Source organism: Syngnathus leptorhynchus, chromosome 7 (genome assembly GCF_054491065.1).
Source record: "Syngnathus leptorhynchus isolate UIUO chromosome 7, UIUO_Slep, whole genome shotgun sequence".
In the NCBI taxonomy this organism is placed as follows: domain Eukaryota; kingdom Metazoa; phylum Chordata; class Actinopteri; order Syngnathiformes; family Syngnathidae; genus Syngnathus; species Syngnathus leptorhynchus.
Window position 1 is genome coordinate 5566938 of NC_141201.1, and position 17564 is coordinate 5584501.

Genomic DNA, 17564 nt, shown 5'->3' on the forward strand with positions numbered 1-17564 from the left:
TTTTTCTTTTATTACTGTAAAATTCCAACGTTACAATCTTGCTCATGTATTTTTTGAATACAATATTATAATATTATATATTATTTTTAATTTTTATTATTATCGGCTACAAACGTAAATACCTTTAACTAGGTTTGGTTTATAACTACAAAGCAATGAAAGCAAAATACTCTAGTAAAAGCAGTCAGTATGTTTAATTTTTTCACGATTTCTCCAGACGACCTCTTGTCTGTCAGTTTCCATTGATCGGTCGTGCCTGTGTTCGCTGAGAAAACGCTTGACGTAAAAACCTCCCCACAGCCGTTGTGGTGGTGGTTAATGGCCTTCTTGCCGTGTTAATGACTTATTGATGTCACCAAAAAGCTTTAAGCCCCAGAGCAATTCGTCTCTGCATGGGTAGGCGGCGTTAATATTCGTCTGCGGCATTAAAAATGGAAGCTGTACGCTCGAGACGTCATCTCAGATGGGAGTCACGTTCCCAAGGCTTTGTGGTCTTCGCGGCTTGTTTAAAAATCTCGTTTTGTTTTTGACAGAGCACGGTGGACAAGCTCATCAAGAAGACCAACTTGGCGCTGGTCATTGGCACACACTCCTGGAGGGAGCAGTTTGTGGAGGCTGTCACTGTGAGCGCAGGTATACTAAGTTCACATTAGGCCAAGATAGGCCACAACATTAATGAGAACAAACAATATTGAAAATGTGGAGACAAAATGAAGACTTTATTTCTTTAATAAATAAAAAAAGAGAGCAGATATCAAGACAAGAAATGTTCATTTTCACTGGTGGAGACAGCACTTCATACACTACAGCTGGGACATTTTCAGAAATGGACAGAGAGCAAAAGATAAACTTGATAGGTAGACGAGCACTCCAGAGAGCCAATTATATGTATACAAGTTCTCTTGTTTGTATACAAATGTCTCTCTTCCATAATAGTTCATCTTTAAAATGATCTGACCTACAATCTTTCTGCAACTTCAGCTTTACAGACTACAATTACTGCTGCACTGAGGAACTTGAAGCACTAAAATCAAAAGCACCATCATGGGACTTTTTAAAATTGCATCTATAGTTCATTCTTGATAGTAGTGACCATTGTGAAGAAGCAAATTTGCTTTTTGTCATCTTTGGTGCCATTTAAATGTTTAAATAAGCCAGTGTAAGTAGCAGTATTTTCTCTTATTGTAATAAACGTAGCAGAACAGCGAGTGTGTGATTAGAAAGAGCCTTTAAAAAATGGTAAATTATTTTAATAAAATTTAATTAATTTCATTAATTTAGATTAATAACCAAGACCCCATCAACTAAGAGTGACCAGAAATGAAAAGTAGTCGACAAAACCACAACATTTTCTGTCAGTGCTTTGTAAAACTTCTCAAAGTTCATTTTCACTGATGTTTGGTTTTCTTGCGCCATTAGAGCTCGGGAGTCAAACTAGTATTATTGTTGCTTGAATGCCGCCATCTAGTGAACATCACGTAAACCTCACTTTGCTTCCGTGGCTTCTTTGCAATCGTTTTAGGTGACGATGACGAGGAAGAGGGCCGCGAGGAGCGCCTGCCCTCCTGCTACGACTACGTCATGCACTTCCTCACCGTCTTCTGGAAGGTCCTGTTTGCCTGCGTTCCACCTACCGAGTACTGGAACGGCTGGGCCTGCTTCATGGTCTCCATCAGCGTCATCGGCCTGCTTACTGCCGTTATCGGCGACCTGGCGTCGCACTTTGGCTGCACGGTGGGACTGCGAGACTCTGTGACCGCTGTTGTTTTCGTGGCTCTGGGAACGTCCATCCCTGGTGAGTGAAGTGAATTTAGATGCTTTGTCCTCATCTTTCAATTGTTCCGTGGGTTAAAAGGGATTTTCTTCCACTGTAGTGACCAAGGCTTGACTTTCTTGTCTTGTTTCTCCCGCAGACACCTTTGCCAGCAAAGTGGCCGCCGTCCAGGACCAGCACGCGGACGCCTCGGTGGGCAACGTGACGGGCAGCAACGCCGTCAACGTCTTCCTCGGGATCGGCGTGGCCTGGTCGGTAGCCGCCATCTACTGGAAGAGCAAGGGCAAAGAGTTCCTAGTAAAGCCGGGCTCACTGGCGTTCTCCGTCACGCTCTTCACTATCTTTGCGTTCATCTGCATGGGCGTGCTACTATTCCGGCGCCGGCCCTCCATTGGAGGTGAGCTGGGAGGGTCTCGACTGTCCCGTATCCTCACCAGCCTGCTCTTCCTGGGCTTGTGGTTTCTTTACATCCTCTTTTCCTCCCTGGAGGCTTACTGCCACATACCGGGCTTCTAAACAGGAGACGCGTACAGGACACATTTTGACACACTGCAGGTCTAAAGCAGGGGTTCTCAAACTTCTTGGGTCCATTTTTCCAAGGAGCCCTTGATAATTCGAATGATACTTAGACATAATTACCAAGAGTATGCCTGAATCCCCCCAAAAAATCAGGAAATACTTCAAGAAAATATATTATGTTGCCATAGAAAAAAAAATGGAATGAAATTAAAAAAAAAAGTCATATTTTGTCAAGACAAATCTTGAGAACAAAGATGTATTTTGTTGGGATGAAGTTTTATTTCCCCAACATTGAGTTTTAATATTATGGTGATACATCATAATCATATCAAGGCTTTTGATTGACCCAAAGCAAAGTTTTTATGTTGTGCCAATATATACACACACGCACTTTTTAAAAATAATATGACATAATAATTTATTGCAAACTATTTTGCCCCATCTTTAGCAATAGCTATGGGATTCAGGGACCCCAGTTTGAGAACCTCTGGTCTAGAGGGCTATTACATGCACACACACAAACACAAATACACATGACATGTATGCATGTATAAAGTGACAGAAAGTATCAGAGGGCAAAAACAAGTGTTTGAATGGTGACAAGAGCTAGCGTGAATGTAGCATTGACGCTAAGGAGAGCTCATATGGACAAAGAAGATCCATCGGCAGAGGCGTGAAAGAGTGGAATGTTTACAATGACTTTGCTTGTTAAGAGTTTACACGGCTAATGGACGGAACAGAAGGAAGGCGCTTGTAAATAGAACCACACTCATCCAGAGCGAGATGAAAATTGAACTCCACGGGAGGAATCAAAGTACTTCGCGGTTATCCTGCACGGTTGCCCCAGTAACCGAATCTATCCAGAAATATGGATGAAGGGGATTATTTTTTTTTTTTTAGCATGTGTAGCCACATGTGGCAACATCACCTCATATGAGGAATTTCGAACTGTACTGTAAAAAGCCATACTTGCATTTGTGTGTTTACAGCCGCCTCACCTGAGAATTCTAGACAAGTGTTTTGTGAAAAACTTGGAGCAACACTGATCTAGACTCAATTAAGAGCAGCATAAACCCCAATGTGATCTTTTCTCGAGCAGGTAATGCATGGGTGGGTCATTTGACATTTAAAGCCAGGGGAATTTTATGTGCTGAAGACTCATCAATGTGATCTCTGTCCGCACAAAACTTGGTGACGCCACCCATACAATGCCTTAAAAACAATGACAGAATCCAGTCTATGAGACCAGGTTGATTGGATTTGCAGATCGATCTGCGCTCGGGATTTGCGATAAATAAATTTGCTGAGCTAAGGTAGCATGTATGTAAGTGGTCTAACGGGACTGAGTAAAAGTCCCCTAGGCAGCAGGTGCTGCATTGCTATTTTCATGTTTAAATCTAATCTCATATTAAGTGGTAGTATTAGTTTTACTATGAGTTGCTGGATTCAGGTAACAAAGCCCGATGAGGCGCATATTTGTGGCGCAGTATTGCACAGGAGGGTGACAACATCAATTTAGCATAAACCCAGCGCCCTAATCTTAACTATACAGTATACCAATCCCTTATTCCTAATTCTAATCCCTCTGACTAAATTCTATCTCCCCCCCTAGGCCCTAACCATAGCCTAACACTAAACCAAACGCAAACACTGAAGTCCCAGGCCTTGTCCTGCACGGAAGGGTTTCATCCTCTGCCGTAGATACTGTAAAACTATAGACCACTAAGGGGTGCAATTTACATAATGTACATACATAGCCATTCATAGTGTCCGGGTGTGCTGCTTTCCACACTGCAAACAAGCTTGCGTGTGCAAAGACTTCAAGATATGAGCCTAGATTAGAAGCAACACAAATGCAGCACAATCCTCTGGAGAATTTGTTTACTGTAAAAATCTGCTCGGTGACAGTCGCAGCACCGGCAACGACAACAAGTGCAATCTGTGAGATGAAAACCACTCATTTTGCCTGAATGAAGCAAACTTTGTAACCTTTCTAGAGCTAATTTTGTATATTTTTCTTTCAGCTACATTGAGGTTGTTCATTTTGTACTTCTGGACCATGTTCAGAGTGGTCTCAGTGTGCACAAACACACCACAGTAGTTTACATGACCACGTTACTGACAATAGAGATTTTGATACAAGTCTCAAGTGTAGAATATCAAAAGCGAGTGTATCAAAATAGAGCGAGCTAACCACGTGTGCTGACTGCCGCTTTGCATTGAAGATAGATATTTATTTATTTTTATTTATTGATTTACAAAGATGATGACCTGTGCCCACAGGTACATGGTTTCCAATATGTGCAATACAGGAAATATGTCTGTGGCTGTGTTCGGAATTATTCACTCATTCCTCTCTCCCCACATCACCATAAAGAGATTTTTATACACTGCAGTGGTTCACGTTTCAGTCAAATAAACAATTGTTTAGATAATTACAATGTAGCAGATCGTCAGCTGATGGCCTTTCCGTGATACAAAGTAAACACAAATACATATATATATATAATAAATATGACATCATTGTTTTCAACTCCGTGTATTTTACATAACAAATATGTTGTGGAATATATTTGTGATAACTGACACTGCACCTACTAAACAGACAAACGGGAAACTCATGGAGGATAGAGAATGATTTCCAACACAGCCTTCTCTTAATAGCTTCTTTCGACGTGAGGTCATCTCCGTCTTGTGCCAGTGTTCTTGTCACTCCTCATCCCGCTCCCTTTTGTGGCGGAGTTTTGAGTGTACGTATGTAGCATGTTTACATGAAGGAACAATGCAGAACGTGCGAAGAATACAAATGACACCGCTGGGGCAGGACCGTCTTGCAATGTCCAGCTAATGTTCTCCATTGCCAGAACCTTTACTGTTTGGCTTTCAACCTTTGCTGTTCTCTAGTTAGATGTGATACCCTCTTTCCTCATCCCAATGTGTGTGATGTGTGCGTGTTCTCGCCATGTTCCTCGCCAGTTGCATGACGAAACTTTGTGTTTTACTGTATGTGTTTCTAGCAGCATGTGAAGGACGTCTATGGGCGTATTTTATAGGATCAGTTTCCCTTCGCCCTCTATTCCACTTTGGGTGAATTGAAGTAGCAAGCGACGTGAACATCAGTCTACTAAGTTGTTGCCTTGGAGGGACTGTTAAAATAAAGCCTGCTATGTTGTTTTGAAGGCGACTTTTCTAAGCCATGTCGCAGGTCTTTGTTGATGTACACTAACTGTCGTGTTTGTGTTCCCTATCCTCTGTCTTGTTCTGTGTCTGTGTGTGAACATTTCTGCCTGAAAGTTTCCAGATAAAAAAAAGAAAAGACGTGATTGACATGAGCATTTATTCACCGCTGTGATAAATCATTAACTCAGAATAATATATTTAAGTTTTATATCAAATGGAAATGTCTAAAAAATATTTCAATTTAAAAAAAGATGCTTGTTTTTCAGAACATGGCATGAGGTGTAATGTGTTACTGAAAGAAAACAAAAGTTCTTTATTCAGCGGAAGTTGTTTTTATTTGAATATATTTTGTTTATTTTCAAGGCAGCACGTGTCTGAGTGTATTATTTCGCACAACATAAACTCATCAATTCATGCTTTTTCTATAGAGCTAGTGCTCATTTATTTTGAAAAACAGAACATACAAATAAATACAGCAGCCAGGGGACGACATGAAAAACGACCTTGGATTTAATCAATACAATACAAAGAGTTTTTACACCAAAAAAAATCTGTTTTATTTGCCTTCACATTTACAGAGCATCTGATAGTTCAAATATATTTCTTGACTTCATTTTCATTATGTAATTTTTTTTATTGATTTGTGTATCGAGATCTGTAGCTGTGCCATTCAACTAATAGTATAATTATAATATTCATATAAAATATTTATTTATATTTACTTTTTTTAACGATTTATTCTACGTGCGGAATAAGGAAGTACGTCACCATATCAGTACGCAACTGCGGAAGTGACGTATTCAAATCCCGGGTTTTGCCTCCCGGTTATCCCGTATGTTGTAGCACTCACCTCGCTCACCCTCTGCCGGAGTCATGCGTGAAGTCTGTTAGCGGAATTCAGTGTCTCTTTTTCTTGCGAATCATTCGTCGTGTGCAAACGACCGACCCCGGAGGTTGGAAGAAAAAAGGAACCTTCCCCAGGCTGGGTGAAACTAATACGGTTCGAAGGTGAATCGGAGATCGTCGACGTAACTGCGGAAGAAGGTAGTAAACGCGCGTGGTCGCCATTGTTGTGGGGCAGGCTGAGCGTGAGGCCTACCACCCGCGCGCGATTCCACGCCTAAAATGTTTTATCAAACACCTCATTTTCTGCATCATTAAGACATATTTATCGAAATTGTGGACTGGAGTAGGTCCATTTTTAACTATTTAGCCGTTAACTAAAGTAGCACCGTGATGAATGCCGACGGTTCGTCCGCCATTAACGCACGCGAGTCTTATCGTCGCAAACGCGGGCTGACGGACATTTATACTGAATTAGCATAAAATTAGCGAAACATAATCTGATAAAGCATAGCTTTTATTTAAAAAGACCCTTTGTCCAAAGTATCATTTTATTTATAGTCAGATGTAGTCACCAGCCAAAATAGCGCTACTCAAATGGTAGCATGCTCATGGCGTCAAAACGTGTTCGGTTACGTTTTTGTTTACAGTTTGCAAATCCTTTCAAATGAAGTATTAACATTATAACGTTTGAAATCATTGTAGGACTAAACGTATGACTTAATTTATTCATATTTAAACCAAATAGATCTGTCTTTAATCTGTTCCAGCAGCCCCTTTAATCACGTTTGTTGCATGCTGTATGTGACTGTATGTTAACAGCTGCTATTGTATCATTTCCTTCCCTACCTGCAGCCAAATGTCGTCCTACTATTCGTCGTCCCGTAGTTCGTCACGGGCCACCGACTGCAAAGTCTATGTGGGTGACCTGGGCAATGGTGCTGCCAAGGGGGAGTTGGAGCGGGCCTTCAGCTACTACGGTCCACTGAGGACTGTCTGGGTGGCCAGGAACCCACCGGGGTTTGCTTTTGTTGAGTTTGAGGACCCAAGAGACGCTGAGGATGCTGTGAAAGGCATGGATGGAAAGTGAGTATATTTTTCTAAAAGATAAGTCCCGTGAACATGTGTTTAAGAGCATAAAATTAATTGCAGAGCTGATCACAATGTACGATAAAAATATTGTCTGGTTGATTGTGAAAATCGGCTATGGGTGTGTTGAAGCTATCAAACCTGGTGGGAATCAGTTGTTGCTCCACTTTGACTTTATCTTTTCAGACATCAACATACTAAGTTGAATTGTGTCTTAATGGGCCTGTTGTTGTCCACAGGCTCCTGTGCGGCTCACGTGTACGCGTCGAGATGTCAACGGGCATGTCCAGAAAGGGCCGTGGACGCCCCAGCCGGCGCCAATTTGACCCGAACGACCGCTGTTACCAGTGTGGGGACCGCGGCCATTACGCCTATGACTGCTACCGCTTCAGCAAGCGAGGAGGAGGCCGTCGTAGCAGGTAATGGTTTACGCACTGTGACGCGTTTAAGCGCCTGTAGAAATCCCTCTAAACGTTGTTAACCCAAACATTGGCTCCCACAGCAGGTCTCGTTCCCGCTCTCGGTCACGGTCCAGGTCCCGTTCCCGTGGACGTCGCTACCGATCTCGTTCTCACTCTCGCAGCCATAGCCGCAGCAGGTAAGATGGGTTGATGTGACCTTAAATTCCTCATATTAATCTTAACTACTTGACTATTTTTACCTGAATGAGTCATATTGGCTTGCTTAAGAGGCAGTTGGGTATTTACAGTGGCCAATGGTGGACTGAGTGTTAAAGATACTATAGTTACCATTTTATTTTGAAGTGAGCCTCATGTGATCGCCCCTCTTTTTTTTCCCCCCCACAGGAGCCGTCGCCGTTCTCCATCCTACTCAAGGCGCAGAAGCAGGTAAGAGAGACTGGGCTGCCCTGACCACATCAAAATTTGAATGTACTCCCACCACAGCTGTGATTATTCAACTTCTTGTCTTTGCTTCATCAGGTCTGGCTCCCAAGCCCGCTCCAAGTCCAGGACTCCAATAAGAAGGTATGCGCTCAAATTTGGGACATGCATCTTGATTTGAATGCCAAAGTCACGCAGTCTGCGTGTCCTCTTGTGAGGTGGTTGCATAATCTGCATTGTATATGCAAATTCACGTGATACACCACATTCGCCAATACCCCATATATTTTTAACATTTTCTGCAAGCATTGAATGACCCGGTCCATCGAATTTAAAAATCTAAATGTGTCTTTTTCTTTCCAGTCGCTCCAGGTCTCGTTCTCGGTCCAGAACTGCACCGAGAGGGCGCTCTGCTTCCCGTTCTCGCTCTCGATCACCCTCGGCCAATCACAAGAAGAACAGGTAAGCGACCAATTTCTTGTTCTCGCACATAGGCCCATCGAGTAACATTTAGTCCCGCCCAGTCCGGCAAGTAATACTTGGCAGGAAGGAGCACAAGGTGGTTCTAGACGATTCCGTCATATCGCAGCTGGAGTCACTGCGGTTGAGTTCTAGGAGGTCATTCGCGCTGCTAGTCACAGCTTCAGGCAGGTGCGTTGACCAGACCAGATCTTCCTTCCGAATCGCCATCGTCATCCACGCCGATACAAGCGACCAGTGGACGGACCCTGAACCGTCAGCCCGAACTCATCTGAATCTTCCACCTCTGCTCTCAGCCATGTTGGCGTGGCAGGGGAATAGAGGACCGCAACCGGGGGGCTCGTGCGAGGTGTAGGGCCGAAAACGTAAAGATGATCAGAGCGTGTCAACTGTTGTTCTCGTGCTACGCTAAATGAATTTTGGTTAATTTAAATGTTCTACATGCTTTCAATTGGGGGGAATCACGGCCCTAGTGTGGCTGAATAAATTTACGTGCAGAGCTGCAGCTAGATTTGAGCATCTTTGCCGCACAGTTTTGTTTATTTTTCATATTTTCTTTGAAGTGTGTGCTGGGAGCTGCGCACTGCGCTGACACTACAGCTGATCCCAGGCCCAGGGTCTGCCAGCTGGCGGTGTGTACATCCTGCGGGAGGGTGACTAAGCGCTGACCTGAGATCAGCCTTCGCCTGGCGTTAGACAGCGAGAACCTCCCCCCGCGCAGTGAATGGGTGACCGTCTGGCCGACCGACGCACACGCTCAGACGAGATCAGCCCGTGCACTCTTACGACTGTTCTCCTAGAGTCACCCAAGGCCGCCAGCCAGCCGGCAGATCTACCAGAGCGCCGACACGAACAATTCAGAGTTCGACCATTTAAAATCCATTACCTACCTACCAGACCCCCCACTACTACTACTACTACCTACCTACCAGAGCTCTGCGGCCTCTGTCTTAGCTTCTGAAAATGAGAGCGAGCTGACCAGAGATCAGTCTACAAGAGCGTAGTCATCCGTCCTTCAGTGCTTTCATCCTTCGCTTCTCTGTACTTGTTGTTTCTGCCAGTGTCTCCAAAGGTAACGACAACCCCCTACTCCCCCCACCCCATCCTCTCTATCTACCCCCATTCCTCACATGACAAGCTCTATTTTATGGTCAAAGCAAATCCACAGGCTTGATGTACAGTGGGGATGTGGGCGGTGACCAAGTAAAAAGTTAAGAATGAGCATGCTCGCGTGAGTGCTGTGAGTGTGTGTTGTCTCAGGTTACATGGGCAGAAACGTTCATCTGAAGCCAGAAGTGCTGAAGGCCAACCAGACAGGTTCCTACCCTTTCGCATCAAGGACTCTAGTTAGCCGCTGAAGGGTATTGCTGCAATTTGGTCCTAAGAGCACAAGATGTCACCCACTTTTTTTAGTGGTGAGGTGATAGATTGGTTTTACTTAGCACCGAGGATGACATTCATTTCTCATTTTAGACCTGGGCCAACCCAGCAAGTTACTCCTGACAAGTTCTAATGACAGTGGAGTGAGTGTGTTGTCGTATGAGGGCGGCGGTTGTCTTCGACCTTCGAGTCTCCCCTACAGCGAACTGACTTCTCCGCTTTTCTGTTTCAGTCGTTCCCGTTCGGCAAGTCAAAACCGAAGTCCAACACCGGCCGGCAACTGAGTGAAGAACAAAGCTACTCCAACGTCCGTTTTACAACAGCCCGCCACATTTTCCATGTCAGGTTGTTTCATTTCTATCAACAATGTGCAGGTTCAGAGGTCAACCTCCTCTTTTATGTCGTTGTGTGTTTCAAGCTAAATATTGGAGTGGACTTTTAACCAATTTGAAGACTTTGAGGGTCTAGTCAGTGTCTAACATATTTTGAACCAACCATCCACGAAGCTGATCATCACGACCTGCAGTTTTTCATGAATAACTTTCTGTGCTGCACTGCCCCCCTCAACTTAAAACGTTTATGCGCAAAATAGATTTCATGCTTTTGGCTTTTTTTATTTTTTTCTGTGTATTATAATTTTGAATTTGGGAGAGGAAGGGCTGCTCGAACAGTTGTTTCTATTAACACATTGGCAGTTTAATTTTTAAATAAATCTCTCCAACATAACTCCATGGCTGTTTGTTTTTCAAGACATTACATTAACTCAAGAAAAGTGACCACCATTCTGTCTTCATCAGAAAAATTATTATTGCATCATTACAAGATGCCGGACTTGCGCGCTCGCGATTTGTTGCAAATTGGATAAACATGCACTTTTCACAACGCAGGTAAAAAAGTTCATAGACGTCTCGCTTTGGAATATTGAAATTCTATTGGATACGGCTTGAATGACGTAATCGATTGAACGCAGTGTCAGACATGCCAATGTGGGCGGGACAAAGGCCGGAAATAGAAACTCCGGAGTTGATCGTTCACTTCGTAGCTTTGACAATTAGCCACCAACCTTTTTAAACCACGAAAACATGTCAGCTGCGGCGGGCCGATATTATAGTGAGGATGGTAGGGCGACCAAAAGGCAGAAAACTGACGGAATGTCAACGGTGAGCATTTGGATCTTCGCGAGATTCGGATTGCTCACAGCACGTGAGCAATGCGAGCTTGCTAGCTGCAAAAATACGAACGCAGCTTTGCACAGACTGTCTTGAATTGTTTTTTATTTTTGCGTCCGGCTATGATTAACGTATCCTCCAAACTTCCGTATAGCAAGGAAAACTGCTAATGTTCACCTCATATAGCTCAGTAGGTCGTTATATGCATGTCGAAATGGCGGCATTTCGGGCGTTTTGACCCGCTAGGCCTACCAGAAACTGCTTTGTTCTCAGCCGGTAGCTACGTAACCTTTAGCTATCCGTTATGCTAACACGTAACTACTTATTTATTTACAGAACTTGCTGTGTTTTTTTCTGTGCAAGTGCCACTCTACTCTTTACATTTAATACAGCTCTTACCTCATTTCACCGTACAGTATGTATTTTGTTTATAGAGTATGCCCCACTACTGCCTAGAAATATAACCCAGCTACAATTTAATCAAACATCACCATGGCTAGATTAGATCCCCCTACCCCGTTTTAACATTAAATTGTTGAAAACATATCGTATGAAAAGCAAAAACAGAACATTTCAAACGCCCGTATATACCACATGGACTATCACGTGATCCCTCCCGGTTCAATATGGCGTGTGAAAAATGGCCGATTAGGGGCTCAGCATTTGTAAATTCACATTCACGTTTATATCTCTTTGAAACCCCACGTAGACTCACAAATTCACACTTTCCGTCCGTAAATCCTCCAGCAACTTTGAAGAAGATATGAGATTTTGCATATCATAACTTGCCAAGAAAAGGGAAGCAAAGACATTTTGAATGTTGATCGTGACACTTAAAAGAAGGCAACGACGACTCGATAACTTCCTACTTCTGCAATAGGGCTACGAAGATCCCCACAAGACTCTTCCGTCTGTAGTGGTGCATGTACGAGGTCTGGTTGATGGTGTAACAGAATCGGACCTAACGGAGGCCCTGCAAGAGTTTGGAGCCATCAGGTGATGAAACTTCCCTTTTAAGTTTTGTGGACTAACTGTACCCTGATACTGAAACAATTAAAACAAATCATTTTACTCCTCTCATTTTACAAGCTATGTAGTGCTGATGCCCAAGAAGCGTCAGGCACTGGTGGAGTACGAGGACATGAACGGCTCATCCACGGCGGTGACCTATGCCGCTGACAACCAGGTGTACATCGCCAACCACCAGGCCTTCATCAACTACTCCACCAGCCAGAAGATCTCTAGGCCTGGTGACTCTGACGACTCGAGGAGTGTCAATAACATACTACTGCTCACCATCATGAACCCCATCTACCCCATCACAACGGTGAGTGAGTCAAAATAAAAGATTTGGCATAACCTCTGCTCGCCCTATAGCACATATCTTTTTCTCTACAGGAGGTACTCTACACCATTTGTAACAACTGTGGCCCCGTCCACAGAATTGTCATCTTTCGAAAGAACGGTGTGCAAGCCATGGTGGAATATCCTTTCAAAGAGAGGGGAGGGCTGAGGCAGTCATGTGATTCCAATGGTGTTACAATTTCATGACGGCTTGATATCTTAACTTCTATGTCACGTTTGACTCTGTGCAAAGCGCCCAGCGAGCCAAAGCATCTCTCAACGGAGCCGACATCTACTCTGGATGCTGCACGTTGAAGATCGAATACGCCAAGGTACACCTGCTGGACTCGTACACTCAAATAATATGTCCTTAAAAAAATTGGTTTCCGTAACGTACCATTGCGTTTTGTTCCCTCAGCCCACCCGGTTGAATGTGTTCAAGAATGATCAGGACACTTGGGACTACACTAATCCTAATTTGGGTGGACCAGGTAACACCTTACACAAACTATGTTTTTGAAAAACTTGCTTATTACAAACCCAAATGACTAGTATCACAATGTCAACGCCGCCATGTGTCACACAAGTAGTTCCCACATGATGTGGGCCTCACATCTACATCCTCAACTCAAAACACTGCTATGATATCACTTGAGTATAAAATCAAAAATAAGCTTGCGGCTGTGTGGCGGGAATGTCAGGAATGCTGATTTGTCACGGAAACGGCGATAATGTGTAATTTGCAACCGGTGTTACTATTTCAAATTCATGGCGTTATTTATCTGTTTCATCTCTACGAGGCACTTTGCATTCTTGTGCACACAGCCGCAGTTTGTCAAATGTGCACTTCGATCTTTTAACATTTTTTTTTCCCCTCCCTTGAGTCCTTTTCTGGAAACACAACTGATCCCGACAATTATACACGGGCACAAATGCGCGAAAGTCACAGAAGGGGAGTGGCAGACACATGCTGACACCACTGCCGCCACAGAGGACATAGCCCCTCTCACACCCCCTCAATCAAGACTGTGTAGGACTTTATTTACCATCACTCTCCGCTCCACCCCGGAGCGCCACAACAGCGCACATGTCTAGAAGGCGCCGAGCTACGCTTGGTCCCAGACACATCGAGGCGCTCCAAAAATCTTCAACACCGCACCCTCCACCACCACCACCTTCAATCATCATCACCACCACCACCCCAAAATGGAGCCTGATACCAGTGAGGACAACACACCCACCCAAAACAAACAAAAAGGCCACACTGATGCGCCAACAGCACCACACACCGCAACTGATCCAAGCACGGAGCTCCGACTGATGAAGACACTGCTGACAACACCAGCACCAGAACAGAACACGCAGGCCCATTTCCGCTGACTCAGCCTTATCCTTCTCTACATTCCACCTTGTATCGATGCTTTGTCTCCCATCTTTCAGAGTCTAGAAGCTGGCTAAGTCCTCCCGCCCGTGTGAGGCCGCGTTGCCTCTGGGGCTGGCCAATCCCTTAAGCGGACTGTTCCAAAAAGGGAACCAAAAGGCGGACCTGCCTGAAAGTGGGACCGGGCGGCGCTCGTTAAGGTGCCGAGGTGGCCAGTTGTATCTATCTCCCTCGGGAAAAGAGGCTATGGGTGTGCGATGAAATGAGTAATGGAGTGGTGAAGCCACCGCAGCCTTCCTTCCTCTGTGTGTGCGCATGCAGTAAGTAACACCAGAAGCCTCCTCAGCACCCAACATGGCCACACCTCACTTTTTTTTTTAACACTCTCTGGACTGCCAGCAATTCAGTGTTGAGAATCCACTTTCTCTTGACGCCACGTGTCAAGCTTGTAGCCGAGGTCCTGGAAGGGAAGGCCTCACCCAGGCTGTCGCCACACTTTACTTCCAGATTTTAAGTGAAGCCCGCTCCCTCTCCCACCCTCTGTGCTAACATTGTGACCATGTAACATGGCCTCCTCTCTGAATGTGTGTGATTATTGTTTACCCGTGCAGATGGTGACGTGGATGGCAATGGGAGCAACGCAGGTGTGTTTTCTTTCTCCGAAGTACTAGTTTTTGTCTTGCCCTTGATTGACAGTTTAAACTCACCCCTGCGCACTTCTACCAATCTGCGGGCCCCCTCCACAATAAAGACTACGTCTACCATCCTTATTTTAAAGTGGACAGTTTAAAAAAAAAAAAAATTGCTTACTCAGTGGGGGTCTCAGTAGTGTCAAGCGACACACGCATTGGTGCACTCTGGAGTAGAGTGGGCGGAATAAATCGTGGCCCATTTTGCCGAGACAGGGAATTCTTGATCCTCGGGGCTATGTTTACCAAAGGCATGGCTTTTTTTTTTGTTTTTTTATTTGTGTAAGTGTCATTGTGCGTTTGTTTTTGTTAGTGTACATTAAGTTCTCCCCCCCTTGGGCTACCCCAAGCCGTAATGTTGATTTGTTTCTCCTTAGACGACATGAGTGCCAACCCCAACAAGCGTCAGCGCCAGCCTGCCCTGCTGGGTGACCACCCGCCAGAGTACAGTAAGACAAGAAAAATAGAATTGTCCATCAGTCGCGATGTCTTAAGTCTCTAAGCAGCTCGCTGCGTTAACGACAGGTGGTGGTTACCACGGATACGACGAGAGCTACGGTTCCTCGCCCTATGAGAACCGCCGCATGGGACCTCCAATGAGAGGCCGCAGCAGTAGAAACTATGGACCCAGCTACGGCCCCCCGCCCCCTCCCCCCGGCGAGTATGGAGCCCACGCAGACTCACCGGTGGTCATGGTCTATGGACTGGACCCCGTCAAGATGAACGCCGACCGTGTTTTCAACATCTTCTGTTTGTATGGCAACGTAGAGCGGGTCAGTAGACATTTAAAATCCATACGAAACGTGTATAACAAAATATCTAAGGAGCCAGCCCCTGAATGTAACTTCTCAGGTGAAGTTTATGAAGAGTAAACCAGGCGCCGCCATGGTGGAGATGGGCGACTGCTACGCCGTGGACCGCGCCATCACGCACCTCAACAGCAACTTTTTGTTTGCGCAGAAGCTCAACGTGTGGTGAGTGGACACGCTCTGGTCGGCGTGAAGCGATTCCATGTGTCAGGTACAACATCCCGTGTGAGCTTCCTCCGATTCCTTGGCCGCAGCGTTTCCAAGCAGCAGGCCATCGTACCGGGCCAGTGCTACGAGCTGGAGGATGGCTCCAGCAGCTTCAAGGACTTCCACGGCTCCAGGAACAACCGCTTCACGTCACCCGAGCAGGCGGCCAAGAACCGCATCCAGCACCCCAGCAACGTGCTGCACTTCTTCAACGCCCAGCCCGATGTTACTCCAGAGATATTCTCCCAGGTGAGGGCCAAAACAACACAAACTACCTTGTTGAGGAATTCAGCTCGATTTACTTGACCTTTTTCCATTACAGATCTGTGAGGACATCGGCGTCAAGTGCCCCATCAACGTCAAAATGTTCACAGGCAAGAGTAAGATGTTATCGTGGTTGTTTAGATTAGCACCTAGTGGTAATGTAAGCTTGACACACAAGCCCCAAACAAGAAAAAGGTATGAATACCATAATAATGATCTGTATTGAGCACAAAAGTGATATATTTGCAGGGACATGTCATGTTGGATGATTGGCAACAATTGGGTACACGGGTTGTTTGTACCTTTTGCCATCCAGTGGAAGACCATTTAATTTTTCTGCCTGTCACTACATCGTCGGTATATATAGAAACAAAAAATCATTTCTGGTGAATAAATTCCATTAAAAGAATACAGAACCGATGATAATGCAACTCCGAAACATATCTAACAATCCAAATGGATCTTTTTATTATTGTATTTTCCCCCCTTCCCGTTTTTGCCCACCAGGCGGCGCTCCTTCGAGCGACCGCAGTGCTTCAGGCTTGCTGGAATGGGAATCCATCAATGATGCCATGGAAGCTCTCGCCTTGATGAATCACTACCAGATGAAGAACGCAAGTATGTAGTCAACCTCTTTTTCCACACATATGTTTGGCCAAGGGTGGCACGGTGACACACTGGTTAGCACGTCCGCCTCACAGTTAGGAGGGTGCGTATTTGATTCCACCTCCGGCCCTCCCTGTGTGGAGTTTGCATGTTCTGCTCGTACCTGCGTGGGTTTAGTTTTGTGACACGTTTGTCAACCTCTAATACTAGCAGCTGATTTCCAACTTTTCCTTGTTCCAGCCGGCCCGTACCCGTACACCCTCAAGCTGTGCTTTTCCACTGTTCAACACGCCAACTGAAGAGCTTTGGGTCTCAAGTTGTTGTGATGCAGTTTGTGCAAAATATTTTCCGTACAAACGTTCCGATCTGCAGTTGTCCTTCTTTTGTTTGTTGTTTATTCGGTCTCTGCTTTTGGTGAGAGATGGATTTTAGGATTTACAGTGTGCTTTTCATGCTGATTTGTGAGAGCTTTTATTTTGCTTTTTTTTTTATTATATATATATATAATTGCCACGTCTCGAGTTTGGCTTCATGTAATTGTTTTGTTGTAAGAAAATAAAAAAATAAACTTGGCTGAAACGAGTGTATTTGTTGCCAAGTGTTATAAATGAAAGTCCAAGGCTGTTTTCAAAACAGGAGCTAATTTATTTACAAATTCAATATACTGTAACTCACTACAGTCAAAGAATTGTCATAAAATGTAACCACACTATGATAATGCAAACGCAGTTCTTATTATTGGACATTGATATCAAAGTTAAATAATTGACAAACATATTTAGACTGATTTTTAATGAATGGCTTCATCTTGTCTCACTTTAATATCTTAAATGTATATTGTACTGCGTATAAAATAAAATTAATTAGACTTAATATAAACAGAGTAGATAGAAATCTAAAAGATTGACCAGCACAGGAAAAAAAAAATAATGTATATATTTTTTTTATCGACGATCAATTCATTCTGGTCAAGACGCTCGTGTTTTCC

General features: G+C 44.4%; 3 protein-coding genes across 9 annotated transcripts in view; all 3 read left to right on the top strand.

The window, feature by feature from the left end:
• Positions 1–5786, top strand: part of slc8a2b (solute carrier family 8 member 2b) — a 28973-nt gene extending 23187 nt beyond the window's left edge. The window contains exons 14-16 of the mRNA XM_085916733.1: positions 534–633; positions 1523–1795; positions 1914–5786. Coding sequence (XP_085772859.1) covers positions 534–633; positions 1523–1795; positions 1914–2290 — 750 coding nt within the window. The 3' untranslated portion in view covers positions 2291–5786. The remainder of the gene's footprint in view (positions 1–533; positions 634–1522; positions 1796–1913) is intronic.
• A 480-nt stretch (positions 5787–6266) lies between these two features.
• srsf7a (serine and arginine rich splicing factor 7a) lies at positions 6267–10833 on the top strand. Of its 6 annotated transcripts, XR_015066663.1 has the most exons (9): positions 6269–6517; positions 7172–7402; positions 7645–7824; positions 7908–8003; positions 8212–8253; positions 8347–8391; positions 8611–8709; positions 9291–9799; positions 10340–10833. XR_015066663.1 is itself a non-coding variant. In XM_085916277.1 (8 exons), exons 2-8 carry the CDS (start codon positions 7176–7178, stop codon positions 9382–9384), a joined length of 780 nt encoding a protein of 259 aa, XP_085772403.1. In that variant the 5' UTR covers positions 6267–6517; positions 7172–7175; the 3' UTR covers positions 9385–10833. The 6 variants fall into 6 exon arrangements, 5 of the variants coding, with proteins under 5 accessions (XP_085772403.1, XP_085772402.1, XP_085772401.1 ...); XM_085916277.1 differs by having other exon boundaries at positions 6267–6517; positions 7911–8003; positions 9291–10833; XM_085916276.1 differs by having other exon boundaries at positions 6268–6517; positions 8772–10833.
• A 240-nt stretch (positions 10834–11073) lies between these two features.
• Positions 11074–17153, top strand: LOC147054379 (heterogeneous nuclear ribonucleoprotein L-like). 2 transcript variants are annotated; one of them, XM_085916265.1, is made up of 14 exons: positions 11074–11267; positions 12157–12272; positions 12366–12603; positions 12675–12760; positions 12856–12952; positions 13039–13111; positions 14613–14645; positions 15068–15139; positions 15216–15463; positions 15543–15664; positions 15754–15955; positions 16029–16086; positions 16478–16588; positions 16817–17153. In XM_085916265.1, the coding sequence occupies exons 1-14, from the start codon at positions 11190–11192 to the stop codon at positions 16873–16875; spliced, it is 1593 nt and encodes a 530-aa protein (XP_085772391.1). In that variant the 5' UTR covers positions 11074–11189; the 3' UTR covers positions 16876–17153. The 2 variants fall into 2 exon arrangements, with proteins under 2 accessions (XP_085772391.1, XP_085772392.1); XM_085916266.1 differs by having other exon boundaries at positions 11075–11267; positions 16029–16080.
• The last annotated feature ends 411 nt before the right edge of the window (positions 17154–17564 follow it).